Source organism: Doryrhamphus excisus, chromosome 17 (genome assembly GCF_030265055.1).
Source record: "Doryrhamphus excisus isolate RoL2022-K1 chromosome 17, RoL_Dexc_1.0, whole genome shotgun sequence".
In the NCBI taxonomy this organism is placed as follows: Eukaryota; Metazoa; Chordata; class Actinopteri; order Syngnathiformes; family Syngnathidae; genus Doryrhamphus; species Doryrhamphus excisus.
In genome coordinates this window covers 1,235,271-1,251,063 of record NC_080482.1, presented here as the reverse complement: position 1 = coordinate 1,251,063, position 15,793 = coordinate 1,235,271, and the positions used below count along the sequence as shown (strand labels likewise).

The following is a 15,793-nucleotide window of genomic DNA, read 5'->3' as shown; positions in this document are numbered from 1 at the left end:
AACATTCCCAACAGTCTATGGTCTATGAATCAACCAACACATTTGCTGGTTCACTTAAAATCGGCATTTAAACAATACGATGAGACCATGACAACGCCCACCCACCCATCCATCCATCCATCCATCACTGTGACGATGTTCCCAGAGGGAAGTGGCGTCACCATCAGGTAGCCACAGAGCTACACAGATTAGTTTTCTTGTTTTGTTAGTCATCCAGCAGGCTACCTGTGGTACATGTTTCCATTCAGGTCCTTGTTAGAGGATAAAAAGTGGTGCAAAAAGTACTGCAACTTTAAACAACTTTAGAGAAGGTCAAAGTAAGTTCACTTGTAAAGGTTATATTACATTTTTGGTTCACAGATATTGGAGCAATAAAGCACAATCGGCTCATCCCATAGTGAATGTGTCTGGGAATCACTGGGATTCCACTCTGCACCCATGCCGTGGGACAAGGCGAGTATTCCTGGGAAAACGCCTCTGTCTTTCTAATTTCCCACCCCCTAAAAGGCTGCCAAATTGTTGAAGGGGGGCGCAGGCGTCCCACCGCAAAGTGGGCTATGTGCTACTCGAAGCTGCTGTTACGCAATCGTCAACACGACATGCTGGCAGGCGGACACCGCCGGGGTCCAAGTAGCACCGAGCCAGGCTTGAATGGAGCTTCAACGCGGGGGGAGAAGGTGAAGGAAAGTCCAACAGAAGCGCTACGAGTGCTGCGGGTACAGCGGAGTCCTTCGAGAGTTCATAGAAAGTTGAACAACCGACAAAAGTTGAAAGTTTGCCCGCAGGCTGACACCGAGTCCGCGGGGGGGGAGCGGCGTCTTCATCCGGTACCACTCACCTCACAGCCGGTCAGCCAGCCAAGCTACGACCCTCGCGGACTCGCACGGCCCTGTGGAGGCGAAAGGGACCCGGCACTCGGCTCACTTCGCTGCGGCCAACATTCCCGAGTAGACGGAAGCGGCGAGAGGAGCCGCGGCGGATGGAAGGGAAGCAAACGGAGCGAAGGAATTGTGACGCCGAAGATTCCCGAGTCAGGTCATCTCATGCGGGAGAGCAGGGATACACACACGCGTGCGCGCGCGCAGGCTCACATGCCCGCGTGCGCGCCAGGAGGTCCGCCCCGCCAACTAGCCACGCCCTCAAAAGCGAGGGCACTTCAATGCCATTAATGCTGCGTTCAGGGTTGCTGGGACCGAGGGCGTGTCCACAGAATCCCTTCTGTGTAATCTTACAACTGTATATTGCGCGTTCTAGGCACCGGTTGTAAAAAGTGTAGGACCGACTAAAGTTATGCACCAAACATTTTGATAGTTTTTTTTACAACCTGTCATCTCTACATTTACGATCACTCCAACGCTATGCAACACACGTACATACCCTGAAGGGAGCATGCGCATCCACCATATTTATTGTATTTATTAAGTCTTTCGAAAAACTTTGTTGACATTAAATCTGCCACAAATCCAAAAATAATAATAATCCTGTTGGATGGGGTCATATCTCACTGCTCCGGTTACCTTCCCGGCACTGTTGGGGGTTTTATTCATTGGGGGGGGGGGGGGGGGGGGGTGTTGCGTAAGCCCCTCTGATGTTTATGTGAGTGGGAAGAGCAGCACCAGGAAGTTTAGGTTAGGACATGTTTTGCTGCTTAGGACTGGTAACTCCTGTCATTTGGTAGTTGGACAATGACTGTTGATGAATAAAACTATCAACATTTATAATGAAAATTATAATAAAATTAAAATATATATAGCATGGTCCATGAATTCAACGTTTCATGTCTGTTTGCCCCGCCTTTAAAGCAAGCAGTGGCAGGTGTAAGCATTCTTATGGCTTTTTGCTCCCCTCTTTCTGTCCTGCCATCCTGGTATTATTATTATTGTTTTCTCCTGTCTATCACCAGGCTATCCAACCATGGGCTTTTATTGGTTTCCCCTCTGTCCCCTCTTAAACTGGTGTATGTCATTTGTTTGGAATTGCACCAGTCTCAACAGGAGCATTAGACTCGCTGGAAGGGTTAAAAAAAAAAAGGTTTTAGACCAGGGGTGGGGGACCCCTGAGAGCCATGAAGGCCACATATTTTAAAATGTATAAAATGTATGTTTTAAATTTAAATGTATTTTAAAACATTGAATACAACACGGTAAATAAAAAGAGATACTGTTGATTTTCCACCAAGCCTATGAGACGTCATGGGAACCCACCATGGGAGTCTGCAGTGCAAGAGGTCATCAGTCGTCAACAGCGTGTCTGGATCAGGACGGGGGGGGGGGGGGGGGGGGGGTCACACTGTGGCTTGAAGAAACACCTCGGTATACATAGAAGGAAACAAAGGGCAAACAAAAATTCAAGCTGCACATTTATCAGTCATAGCCTGAAACCAGCTAATCCTGGTGCGTAGGAGTAAGACCGGCGCGGAGACGCGACGCCCCCCCCCCAACACGCATTGCGGCCCATCTCACCTCATCAGACATTCAACATTCATCACACAGGCCTTTGTTTCAATTGATTGATCAGTTACTTTGTAGACAAGCAAACACGTGAAACAAAGTCAATGTAGCCCCCCCCGCTGGTTCTGAGTGTCACCGTGTCCATCACTCATAACAAAGCGGTGCAACATGAGAGGCCAGTCGAAGGCTTTCACCAAACGTGTCTCGCAGGACCACGGATGGAGACACTTTTGGTGGAGGAAATTCTAAAGGTTTTCATGATTCATAAAGTATCTGTCATTTAAGAACGAGCACGTTCTGCGTAACGTTACACCACAATAGTCCCTTCACTCGTCACGCTCCGACACTGGCGACACGGACACGGGATGGGAAGATTTAAATGGAACCTTGAGGTGAAAATAAAGACCTGGTCAAAATCTAAGACCAGTTGAAAATGAGCAAGTTTTATTCTCTGATGAGGAAAAATGAAACCTTTAAGGTCCAGATGTCTTCCAACGTCACTGGAATGACAAGATCCCACTTGAGATGTTTGCTACCCGGCACAGTGGAAGGGGGTCCATCATGATCTGGGGTGCTTTTCCATTCAGTAGAACACTGGAGCCTCAGGTGGATGGAGGGCCCTGGTCTGCGTGGTAACAGCTGGGTCCTTCAACGGGTGACTAGGATGATCATGCAAAAAACCCTTAGAAATAATGTTTGATGTCTGACGTTTGAATGCACCACACGCTGCTGTTTGCACCATTGGCTTGCTATGCCGGTGCAGAAGGGAAGGAAAGGCCGAGAGCCATCCAACACACATCTGCAGATATCTGCTGGAGAGGTGTCAGTCCACAGGAAAAGAAAGGCTCAAATAAATATTGGTCCAGTACGTATACATTTATCATTTTGTGTAAATGACAGAAAATCCAAACTTAAGCACCCCAACTGTTTCTGAAAATGATTTGTGGCAATCAATGGCGAAACATGAAGACACAAGATGACTGTAAGTCAAAAGTCATGTTATCTGTTCCTAAGTATGTTGCTCTATCTGGAAGCGCGACACGCAGTGCTGAGTAAAAGTTCTGGCGGAGCGGTTTTGTGCAGCCACAGTGATGAGTCAGGGTGCTGAGCTGCTGCCGGGAAAAGCAACTCGACTGTGGTCGGTCCAGAAAGATGTTGAAAGAGTATATTTATAGGGCAGCAGGATGAGAAGCATCAAGCCGGACTCCTGGAAACGCTACAATAAACATCCAGCCATGCTTTTACAATCACTGCATCTCACCGTTGCTCATTTGGAGACATTTGTCCATTACAAAATCATTTATTCAATCAAACATTAGGTAGACAAAATAAGTGTACAACCAAGAAAAACAAAAAGCAATAGTTTATAACCCCCTCCAACACCAATGAAATAACATTTAATAAAGATTTCAGCAATATTTTTTCAATAGCTTACAAAATCGACTAAACTGAGCTGTGGGCTTTTCCATTTCTAGCATTAAAAAAATCAGTCAAAGAATGAAAGAAACAGGCTTTTTATTATCTGGAATGTAAAATTGAACATACGCTAGTATATGAAATCTCTTCACTTAAATGGATTTATGACAGCAGCAGGCATGTCAGACTTAACACGGACAATAAAACAGATTCACTACAGTTCTAAAGCCGCAAATCACCAATGGCAGCCAGGTTTTCCCCAAATCAAATATTGCAAAATAGTCCAAAGTGTAAACCTTTCATACAGCAATAAAAACATATGAAGACAAACGCAGTAACTGTAGATACTGCTGACAAAGCCACTACACACTAGTATTGTGGTATTTGCTCATTAACTAATCTCTGCACAAGTTCTACAATTTCATAAACGTCTTTTTCAAAATATTATTAACATTAAGGGCAGATTACGTTTCACATTGCATGTCCTCCTGTGTATCATTCAATCCAAACACGAGCACGTCACGCATCTAAGACAACAGGCACTTGTAGATTACAACTATTTCGCTCCTCCTGTCAGTTGGCATTCTGTACTAGCGCTAAGAAACTCAAATCCAAGTCAAGCGATTGCACCGCATTGGGAATTTGACAGCAAACCTGATGTACGTAACACTGAGCAGCAGCAGAAGGCATCCGGATCTCAGCCGTGGTAAACAAAAGGAAAAGAGCAGGCTATGGAAGAAGCGCTAAGCATGTGACTGGTCTGCTTTCGTTGGCACTTGTTTTTTGTCTAACTTTCCAGTGAAACGTCCAAAAGTGGAAGCCAGATGATGTGATGAAGATACACGTAAGCCCGGGAAGCTTCCAGCTGACTGATCCCATTTTCCGAATGAAAAACACAAACCTTTCACCTGGAAAGTTTAGCATTCTTAAACTAGCCGTTTCCTTTCATGTTGTTACTTTCAGATCAACACTCGTTTATATTGCTTTTTTCCTTTTCATCTGCCGTAGTCACACATTGGAAGTCGCTGACGGACATCAGTGACCACGTTGGAGAAATAAAACTCAACTTAAAGTCAATACTTCTTGTTCTGATGGCCTGGTTATTGCGAGAGCTTGGAGCTTGAACAGATCGTTCCCAGTCTGCCGTTCACTTGGACCGTCTTTGTGGGCGCGGCCACCTACATGTGGGGAAAAAACAAAAACACACACAAATAATTGGATGGGCATTGAACCTATCCCAACCGGACTGTTCAGATTGTCTCACGAGCAGGGTCATCAAAAACAGCCCGTTAAGGCCGGTAGCTCTTTATTTCATTTCATTACTCGCCTTTATTTCCCATGCAGTCACACATAAATAAAGTGTGGGAACCACGGATATAGCCTATTCAATGTTGTTGGCTTTTTAATAGTTCTTTTCTTCCCACTCTACTTTGGTGCAGACTCAATCACAACAATGTGCAAATCACATGGAAATCTGCCCTAAAAGTCAACTTTCTCTTCTTGGAAATATTCTTAAGTCCATAGCCTGATGAATCTGAGGTGAGCCCATTTGTTCGCCGAACGGAAAAGGATGAAAGATGAAGAACGAGGACACGTTTCTATGGTGAGGACTTTCTTGCTCCATTGTCGATAAGACGTCTTTTATTTCAATGATGCCGCTTTGCGCTTTCACCTGCAGGGCTAATGGTAATACTTGGCTTTATTTTGGATTGTGTTTTCTTTTGCTCTGCAATCAGGACAGCTGGGACAGAAGGAACACTGGAAATGTGACGCATGGGAATGCATGAGTTAAACAGTACAAAGTAGAAGAGTAAAAACAGTCAAGTGACCTTTTTGAGCTTTTCTGCAGCTGATCCAGAGCGGATGGCTTCCATCATGGCTTCCCTGGCGATGACAGGGTTCATGAAGGCGTTTGCACTCGGACGTGCTACAGCGTTCTGCTGGACTTGGTGCACGAAGGAAGGAGGTTGTTGGTGAGATGCAAACATGGTGGGTAGCAGCAGCGGTGGAGATGCGAAGACAGGAGAAGAGTAAGCCAAAGAAGCTGATGAAGGAGAGGGAAAATCTTCCCTTTGTTGTTCTTCAGAAGCTGCCATCCTGAACCTTTGTAGCTCTTCAGCAGCCTCTGATTTAGTCTGGAGGAACACAAGGAAGCCAAACAAAGATGCAGCATTAATATTAAATGGTAGGATGTCAGTCAGGACAACAGTTTTGTGGCTGTGAACGTAACTCTCATGGTCTACATTGCAATCTAAAGCTGAGTACTTTGGGCGAGAGTCGGGGTACACGGTGGACAGGTCACTAGTCACCACAGGACACATTCCCGCTTACATTTACCCTTATGGGGTCGGTCTTCCAGTTGACCTAACATGCATGTTTTCGTGCCAGAGAAGACCAGAGTACCCAGGTATACACATGGAAGCACGAGAACATGCAAACTTGACAGAGAGGTCAAAAGTGGGATTCAAACCCAGACCCATGTGGCTGTGATCTGAAAGTGTCAACCCAGCGGTTCTAAATGATCTGTCATGTCATTTTCCCCATGGACTCATTTGGAGGTTTTCAAAACCACAATGCTAATCGCTAATGCTAATGGCTAATATTCCCCCATGGGGGCACCCCCCCATTAGTGAATCACTGTGGAACCACATCAACCATTGTTCTATACCATTGGTGGTTATTTCTACGACCAAGACCTGGAGTTGACAGACATGGTCCAGTGGAACTGACTAACTAGACTCTGGAGTATTTTACCTTCCTTAGCCTTTCACAGCAGCTCTGGGCTCTAATGGCGGAAAAAAGAGCAGATCTATCACCGTCATCAGAAGAGGCCTCTTTGCTTCTGGGACCAGATGAGGATATCTAGTCATGTCAACAGAAGAGGAAATGTAGATTAGTGTCTTCTTGCCCAAAGACGAAAGCATCAAAGCCAAACTCTTCTATCACATACATCTCATCCAAAAGTGACGAAGAGCTCACCTTCTTGAGCCTGTCCTTGCCACCACTTGCTTGGATGGCCTCCATTAGGTTGGTGTGCAGAGAGGTCTCTCTCTCAATAGATCTACAGATCACTGGCCTAAACTTTTTAACCGGTCCAAACAGGTTCACGGGTGAAGGTTCCTGAGTGACAGCACTGTCCGACATTCTACGTAGTGGTTGTGGTTGTGGGTCAGCGGCTGTCAGACACGAGCTTGAGTGAAGACGACTACTATGAGAAGTCGTGGGGCTTCTACATTGATAATTCTGGACTTGTCTAACGCCGCCATCAGTCATGGTTGTTTGAGTGACACCACTTGACTGAAAGTGTTTAATTTTGTCCGACACGAGCCCGAGTGACCAGGAACTGCCTTGTGTGGATTCAACACAGTTTCCTCCCTTGTCTTCTCTGACTTGTCTCTGGCTATCTGACACAAATTCGGGGTAGCTCTTGGACCTCACGGGACCAGGGTGCTCAGATTGACTCATCTTATTATCGATCAAAGAGATCTTGGAGGACTGTCGTGGATTGACTTGGATTGAGTGACCCAGCGAACGGAAGGCAACTTTGGGTTGTGTTAGAGGACTGGACTGCGAAGGGAAAGACACAATGTTGGTTTTCGTAGCGGTCTTGGGGGTGTACTTATTAATGGCAGACGCCACATATTGACTGGAGGTACATCTGGACGTTTTGAGGAAGGCGTGAAGGTCAGGAGCAAGTGGTGGCTGCTTAAAACCTGCGGGTACTGAAGTATTATTATTCACTTCTGCTTGTTGCTGTTTAGCAGAGACAATAGTCGTTGTTGATTGGTTGGTTTTACGATCTGTCTCTTTGAACTGGGTACACTCCGTCGGATTATTCAGTCTGTGTTGGGTTTTCACAAGTTCTCTTCTGTCAGTGCTCAATGTGGTCTCTGAAGTTTTCAAGTTTTCCAAGCTCCCCTTTGCCTTGTCAGTCACGCCTTTGCTACAAGGACCTGAACATTCACTGGAGCTCCAAAAAGCTTTGGCTTTTCCCAACAGGGGGGCGCCATCGGTGCTGGGAATCCCAGACTGTGTGGGCTCAACTCCTTTGCTGTGGTGGCCACCGGCACATTTCATGATATTTCCTTGCTCGTCAATCTTAATGGCACCAGCAGTTAACGGGGCAGATGCAATTTGCGGAGCACCTTGCATGACCGACGGTTTGGGAGGAACAACAGTGAACGTTTTCATACCAAATCGAGAGGTGGGATTGCAAGTAACTTTCCTTTGCACAACATTAGAGCTGGAGTTTGGGTACACACTATGAGTGCCCCCCCCTTCCGTGGATAATGATCGCTGGCTAGCATGGGGTCGAACGGAACTGTCCTGAGGTAAACAATCAGCTTTACTCTTTAGATCAGATCTGAGACTTTGATTTTTTATCATGTTGTTGCTCGATTCCGGGGACTTATTGACTGAAAATGATTGTTTATCATCCTTCACATCTTTAGTCATCTGGTCTCGTGCTCTTTTGTAAATGGTGTTGTCCTTTGAGTCAACACTTGGCCCCTTTTCCAGTGGCATTCTATACTGATCAGGTTTAGATACGTGCTTGGCATTCACAATGCTTTTAGTAGACGCTGTGCAAGCGTTGTTGTTTTTGTTGCGCAACTCTGCAGCACCTTCTGAACCTGTGATGAAAAGGGGAAAATAATCACCTCAACAACCTTTGATGCATTATTAGTGCTGCTTTACATGGCCACAACTGGACTAGATTGGGTGGTTGTTCTTCCTACCTTTCCTGTGAGACAACTTCATGTCAGTGAGTACTGTTGCCGTATTTCCCTCTCCAGGTTGATGGTCATCCACTATTTCATCTATAGCAGTGACCGGTATATCCATGTCCACTACAGAAACAGGCACCCGATGGATCGCTGCGGAAACAAAGGTAGTTTTGTAAATGTGTATTCTTTTAAAAACGTATCTATGGTTAAGTAATGATGCAATTAACACTAACTGCAATAACACTAGCAGACATGGTTGTTGAATACATTACAGGTGGTCCTCGATGTCAAAGATTGGTACTGGGGTCGTGGGCAACTCCAAAATTCAGACACTTCAGTGTGAGCAGAAGACGAGAATTTATTGATTCGAGGAGTACGAGATTAGGAGTAAGGAAATCCTTGGTAGGCAGTGCAGCCAAGGCTGGGCTTCAAACGATGGAGCCTTTAGGGATTTGCCATCAAAGACGATGTGATGATGTTTCCACATCAGAGCATACATCAGGACGCTGTAATAAGGGAATGGAAGATGCAAGGGGGAGGGGAGAGAGGGACAGTACCCGGGCCCCAGGATTGTCTGTTTAGGAGCGTTGGAAGTCACAAACAGGTCAAGGATCAAAGAGCAGGATGTTCAAGAACTCTGGGATGTAACCTTCCCTAACCACGAGGTAGAACGTCAAGAACACAAGGACGAATGGTCGGCAGGTGGGGGTCTCCAACAGGTAGTGCCACTCCTCCAGGGCCATTCTGACCACCAACTGCTCGTTATAAAAATGTTAATAAAACATAGCTGCAGCTTTTGATCCTCATCCTTTTGGAATAACACTGTTTTGATGCCGGTGTCGACGCCGTCCACTTCAACGACGTACCGCCTGGAAGGGTCAGCTTGGATCAGGATTGGGGCGGTGGTAAACAGCTGCTTAAGCTCCTGGAATGCTTTTTCTGCCTGGTGGTTCCAACTGAAGCTGTTGTCCATATTAATGCCACATGGGAATCCCACGTGGCTGAAAACGCTGCAGCTCCTTCCTGGTCTGAGGTGTTAGCTTCTCCGCCCAGCCTTTATTTTCTCAGTCCGCCTAGACAGCCTTTTCCCAGAAGGTAGCCCAGGAATTGAAATGCTTTGACAGCAGTCAGTTCTCCAGCAAGCACTGGAGAACCTGGCAAACATTAGAAATGTGTTCATGAATGTGTAGATGACATGAAAATGTCAGGTAAGTAAACAAAAGCAAGAAGTCCCAAGCATGTCGCTGGTCAGAGCATGAAAGACGGTCGGGCGTTGGACAGGCCAGACTGATATTCATAAAGCCCCAAAGTTGTGTTCCTCTCTGGCTCTCTCCGGCATCGCTGTTTTGGACTTGGCTAGACTTTGAAGGATCACTGAATGATGTCCTCGTGACACCTTAGTATCAGCCAAAGACAAGAATTGGTTAATAATGCGAGAAGAGGAATATGCGTGGAGGGAATCCTCCGTGGGCGGAAGGCTGGGCAGTGAGAAATGCAGCGGGACTCCGGTGGGGATGGAGGTCAATCTCACACTCCAGCCATCAAAGATGATGTGGCGATGATTCCACATCAGGGCCGTCTGAGGTTATACATCAAGACAATGTAATAAGGGAATGAAGGAGGCAAGGAGAGAAGGAGAGAAGGGAACCAGTATGCCGCAGGTTCCTAACATGTTGCGGTTCAGCCGACAGTAGCCTGTTTTGTTTTTTGCAACAAAGATCGCTATTCAACCTCCTCCTCGTCATCCTTACACCATCCGGGCAATTTATGATACATAAACCACAAACCGCCGTAAACCAAGGACCACCTGTACTACAATATAATCAAAGCAGTATCATTATCTGACGGCTCAGTAAGTGTTAGTCGTAGAACCCTCACCTGAAAGGTCTGCAGCCAAATTGGCCTGATGGAGCCATTTATATTTGTCTTCATAGGTGCCTTTTACTCTGCCTGACTTTGCCTGCAGTTTGATGTGACTGTGACAGAGAAGGATAAAGAATCAGAAGACATGCAAAAAGATATAAGGGCATGCAGCCAACTAGGATTATGTTCTCTTCACAGCATGATGTCTGTGATGTACTGATAGGATTCGCTTATATGAAGGGTTAAATGTACCATACTCATCTTAAAGACATTTCAGTCATAGCAAACTGAAAACAAAACAACCAAATCAAATACAATGTCTTCAAAAGAAACACGTGAAGGGCCGCCATTTTCAGAAAAAAGTTCCCTGGAGCTTTCCTGGAATAGTTGCTAATGACAACAGTTAGGTCACTCATACTGGATGGGATACCATTGATACTGGATGGGATACCATTGATACTGGATGGGATACCACTCATACTGGATGGGATACCATTCATATTGGTTGGGATACCATTGATACTGGATGGGATACCATTGATACTGGATGGGATACCATTGATACTGGATGGGATACCACTCATACTGGATGGGATACCACTCATACTGGATGGGATACCATTGATACTGGATGGGATACCATTCATATTGGTTGGGATACCATTGATACTGGATGGGATACCATTGATACTGGATGGGATACCATTCATATTGGATGGGATACCATTGATACTGGATGGGATACCATTGATACTGGATGGGATACCATTGATACTGGATGGGATACCACTCATACTGGATGGGATACCACTCATACTGGATGGGATACCATTGACACTGGATGGGATACCATTCATACTGAATGGGATACCATTCATACTGGATGGGATACCAGTCATACTGGATGCGATACAATTGATACTGGATGGGATACCATTCATACTGGATGGGATACCATTCATACTGGTTGGGGTACCACTCATACTGGATGTGATACCATTCATACTGGATGGGATACCACTCACTTTGCACAAAGGCCTTTCAAGCAGAACCACTCCAACCCAGAACTAAAAGGTTGAAAATGTCAGCTTTGGCTACATATTGAATACAAACACATGGTGAGAAGCATTCTTGTTATTACAGCTGGCACGCTAAAAACTGCTGAGGCTTCTAAAAATGAACTGTGATGGGTGACTCTTCAGATGAAAACACTGGCACGACATTGATCACCAAGTCAGTGGCTCCAACGCTAACAAGAAAAAGAAAGGCATGCATCTCTCTTGCCTATTGAAATTGATAAATAGTCATATATTTGTTGTTGGCAGATGCTTGGCTTCCAAAGTGAGATTGGAGCATACGGAGATGCAGCAAGTTAGAAAAGAAACGTCTCGATGTTCCATCAACATTGAAGTGCTCATGACACCAAAAAGACATTAAAATTGATATTTCCGCAATGCAAAACAACATTAAAATGCATATTTCCTGTGTTAGATGTGTGCTTGAATGTTGACGTGACTTTGATAACGCTCCCTCTTGGACTACATTGGCTTCATATCGTTGTGTTGCATTTTTTTATTTTTCTGTTATACGTATATCTTCTGATATTACGTCCGCTTGTTGCGTGGCAGGCTTTTGCTCAAACACTCAAGCAGACAAAGCCTATTCATATTTTAAAAGAAGGCAATTCTTCCGTATTTTGTTGGGCTCATTTGGAGGACACTTGTTTTAAAACTGCCTCGGGTAAAGATGATAATTTGGGACTGAATTTGCATTTGATGAGGGTGATAATAACCATCAGCTGTCACGATTATCTTTCTTTGATTCAGACCAGGATCTTCACCCTTAGTTTTTTAAATAGATTTAATAGAATATGGGCTTTCATGCCAAATGTCAATCTGTCAGTGTGAATCACTGCCAGCTATAGCATAAATCTCTAATACTCTAAGTAAATATGCATAGTAGCATTCTCCTTGAGCCACACGGTGGACGTGTGGTTAGCATGGAGATCGGGAAAACCTGGGTTTGATTTTCCGCTTTTTTTGGCGTCATGACCACTTTAATCTGGCAGATACAAAGGGGCGTGTTTAATTCCCATGCACCTTTCTTCAAACAACCTTCCATGACCTCTTTACCTGTCGTTTGAATTCCAGGTGGCACATCCTTCATCGCTGTCACTGGAAATGTCCCGAACCGGCCCAGACTCCTTCTCTCGCCTGGCTTTATCGCTCCTCTCCAAAAACAAACTACCCTCCGGGGATGTGGGATGGGTGTCAGATGGAGAGCTCACCAGGCCCGAGTCGTCACCATCTACCATTCCTTCAGAAGCGGCATAACCTTGATCCGGGAGGCTGCTGCCACTGCTGCTTCCCAGGGACAGTCTCTCCTCCTCGGGGCCTCTATTTCCTGGGTCCTTGACGTGAGCTGCGGTGCTCTGCATCGAGTGCAGCCAGGCTGGAGAGGACAAACACATGTTACTCTCAGGGGTCGCTCAATGGAGGGATGGTAGCAGTTAGTACAGTTAGGAACAATCAACTCCAACCTCCACATCCACAAAAGTGCATTAAAAACGTAAGTCGTCTAACGTCTAAGAACAAGCTATGATCGGAACAGAAACAGAACTTTCCAATCAATTTGATCCAGAGTTGGACTCTGGGTTGAACTGCTGGGAGTTCCTGCAGTGCCGAACGCAAAGACAAGTTTCCAACACAAGAAGACAGTTGTTTGAAAAGAAGCACATGATGCAGCATCAACATCCTAACAGGGAAGAAATGGACGGGGAAAGAAAAAAAAACAGAGGAAGTATTTATGTTAGTTTCAACATTCATTCTGACACCACAAACACACAAACCAGAAAAAACACAAGCCAAATATACAAACACGAGCTCCGTGCACAACCACTTGTGGCTTGATAAAACAACTTAAATGATGTGTGGGTACAAGTACAGTAAACAAACCCTTTTAATTAGACTTTTTTACAGTACTGTTTTAGGTTCCAGGGAAGACACTATTGATTCATACCCTGTCATCTCTTTAGTACAGTTTGGTCAGTTTTGTGGATTTGGGGGGAACCTATTTAGTCTGTCACTGTCACTAACTAAACTCGGCCAAGAGAACAATGTAGCATTTGTTGGCTTTCCTGCAGGCTGGCCAGCGTGCACAGAAGTGTGAGCTCAATAGAGAGTTCTTGGAAACGGGAGCGCAACCTTGGTTGTAATGCTCCTATTAATGATTGTGTGCTCTGTGTGTGCGTGTGCATGTATATTTAGTCCGTCAGGTCATGATGTGGCGATGACTCAAGGCTATCGAGACTCCAAACTCATTTCCAAAAACAGCTTAGTCATGGCAGCTACATCCACACACGTGCACACATTGCCGCATACGAAGTGTCAGACATCAGGCACATGCTTCACTTATTGCAATACCTTAAAGACAATATTTTGTCATACAGGTCTGTCGCAGCCTTCGCAATCTTATTTGAAATCCTTTATTACAAACAATTCCAGTTCATCTGTTGTTTTCCATGTTAAAATATTATGCTAACAACTTTTTTCTCACATCATAATGACAAATTAATGAAGTACATGACGTATTAGTGAGCTCCAATAACCAAGTACTTCACATCGCTCTAAATTAACAACGTTCATCTGAAAAGACTCATCTAATCTGGATGCATTGTATTGTACACAACGGTGTGTGCGATGGCCTATCATACTGAAAGACTGAAAAGGCAATCATTGTAGCGTATACAAATACATTCTTGTCACACATTTGAGGACTATCCGTCTAAAAGATTAATGGCACGACTGAGGTAATCATTCTGATCATATAAAATGGCCGAAGCAGCCACCTCCAGCTAGAAGGAACACATCTTTGGCCCATGATCTGGTTTTCAAAAAGATTGTTTGCCAAAAGAGACAGCGTGCATTCAGGCATCGGGTTTCTGAACCACTTCAACACAACCAGTCAGAACATACAGTATTATGTCCGATTATTGATCTGCACATATCCCATCACCATGGCTGATATCGCATTACCTTGCCTCGCTGCTCCACCTTTACATCACCCATCCATCACCTCGTAAGTGATACACGCCGGGCTGAGCTCATCTGTCATTGAATAACCTTCTGACCACATACTTGGCGTCCATTTTTACCGCAGCAGAGGGTCTCCCTCATAATCAATAGTAACCAGATCCAGATCGATCAAACTGATGTAAAAACAACCTAAAACTGTACACGCCTCATTTCTATGTAGAAAACGTATCTAAATCTTTACCGAGGTTTTGTGAAACAGGAAAGTTAATAGAAATCACATTAGAAGCTTGGTCTTCTACACTCCAGGTTTTAAAGGATTTGGTTTTCAGCATAAATCTTTGCTACAATATTGCACAGAACTAACTAGTCAATTTGCCCTCTGCTGTATCGTTCCGCTAATTCAGGTGCTCAAACAAAGCACTCTACGCTATGTTGACTCAATGTCCATGCATATTTTTGTGCCACTCCTAACGAGCCACCATGGGGCCAAATGAATTACATCTGTCGGGTATATACGTATTACTCATTATTTTCTGCATATACTATAAATTATTCTCAAATTTAAATTTGAGTGTTTAACGGCTCATTGGATTTCATTATTTACCACGGTAGCTAGAAATGGGATTGAAGGAAAACCTAACATGAACAAACAGAAGGGGGCATCCAACACAAAAGAGGATTGACTAAAAAGTAATAGAGGAAAGGGTGAAGTCGAAGAAAGGGTGAAGACGAAGAAAGGCTTCAGCGGCGTTTGGAGCGCAGGCGTACCGGGCCGCAGCAGTACACTGCAAAAGGGTGCAGGAAATGGGGGGGAGGTGAAGAAAAGAGCAGAAACAATTTTAAATTTACAAGACTATGAATATGACAGGAATGGAAACTGAAACAATATCCAGGGTAAACCTAGAAAGAGAAAAAAATTGAGAGCAAGAGCCAGAACACTGAATATGTGCTGAAAAATGGAATATGACCAAAGCCTTGGAGTATGCAAATATCTTTCAAACTCAGAATAACAGGCAAAATATATACTGTATATACCCCCCCCCCCCACCCCCAATCTACTTTAAAGCAGCCTTATGTATAAATCCAACATATAAAGCACTCCAGTTTAATTAGTGTTGACCAAAGCCCTGACCCTTTGGACCGGAGGATTATTGGTTGCCGTTTATAAACATGGAGCACCTTGACCTCACATGGACCCACTAACACTAACAAGCCAGTCTGCCGCAGTTGAAATCCGAGGAAAGAGTTCAATATTCACGTGCAAGGACAAAGGCTTCTGTGAAAGAAAAAAAGGAATCCATCTGGC

The 15,793-nt window shown here is 44.8% G+C and overlaps 2 protein-coding genes across 9 annotated transcripts in view; both read right to left on the bottom strand.

The window, feature by feature from the left end:
• The window catches only part of LOC131105070 (growth factor receptor-bound protein 10-like), a 54,761-nt gene extending 53,684 nt beyond the window's left edge, over positions 1 to 1,077 (bottom strand). For 2 of the 3 annotated variants that reach the window (XM_058052804.1, XM_058052805.1), the window contains exon 1: positions 839 to 1,076. The gene's annotated coding sequence lies outside the window, so the exon portion shown is untranslated. Of the gene's footprint in view, positions 1 to 838 lie in introns of all 3 variants that reach the window. The other variant, XM_058052806.1, reaches the window with a different exon arrangement.
• Positions 1,078 to 3,431: 2,354 nt separating this feature from the next.
• The window catches only part of cobl (cordon-bleu WH2 repeat protein), a 39,402-nt gene continuing 27,040 nt past the window's right edge, over positions 3,432 to 15,793 (bottom strand). For 4 of the 6 annotated variants that reach the window (XM_058053643.1, XM_058053649.1, XM_058053648.1 and 1 more), the window contains 7 exons: positions 12,586 to 12,904; positions 10,469 to 10,566; positions 8,603 to 8,740; positions 6,846 to 8,497; positions 6,621 to 6,728; positions 5,696 to 6,001; positions 3,433 to 5,044 (listed from right to left, as the gene is read on the bottom strand). In XM_058053643.1, the coding sequence (XP_057909626.1) occupies positions 4,967 to 5,044; positions 5,696 to 6,001; positions 6,621 to 6,728; positions 6,846 to 8,497; positions 8,603 to 8,740; positions 10,469 to 10,566; positions 12,586 to 12,904 (2,699 nt within the window). In that variant the 3' untranslated portion in view covers positions 3,433 to 4,966. The other 2 variants (XM_058053646.1, XM_058053647.1) reach the window with 2 other exon arrangements.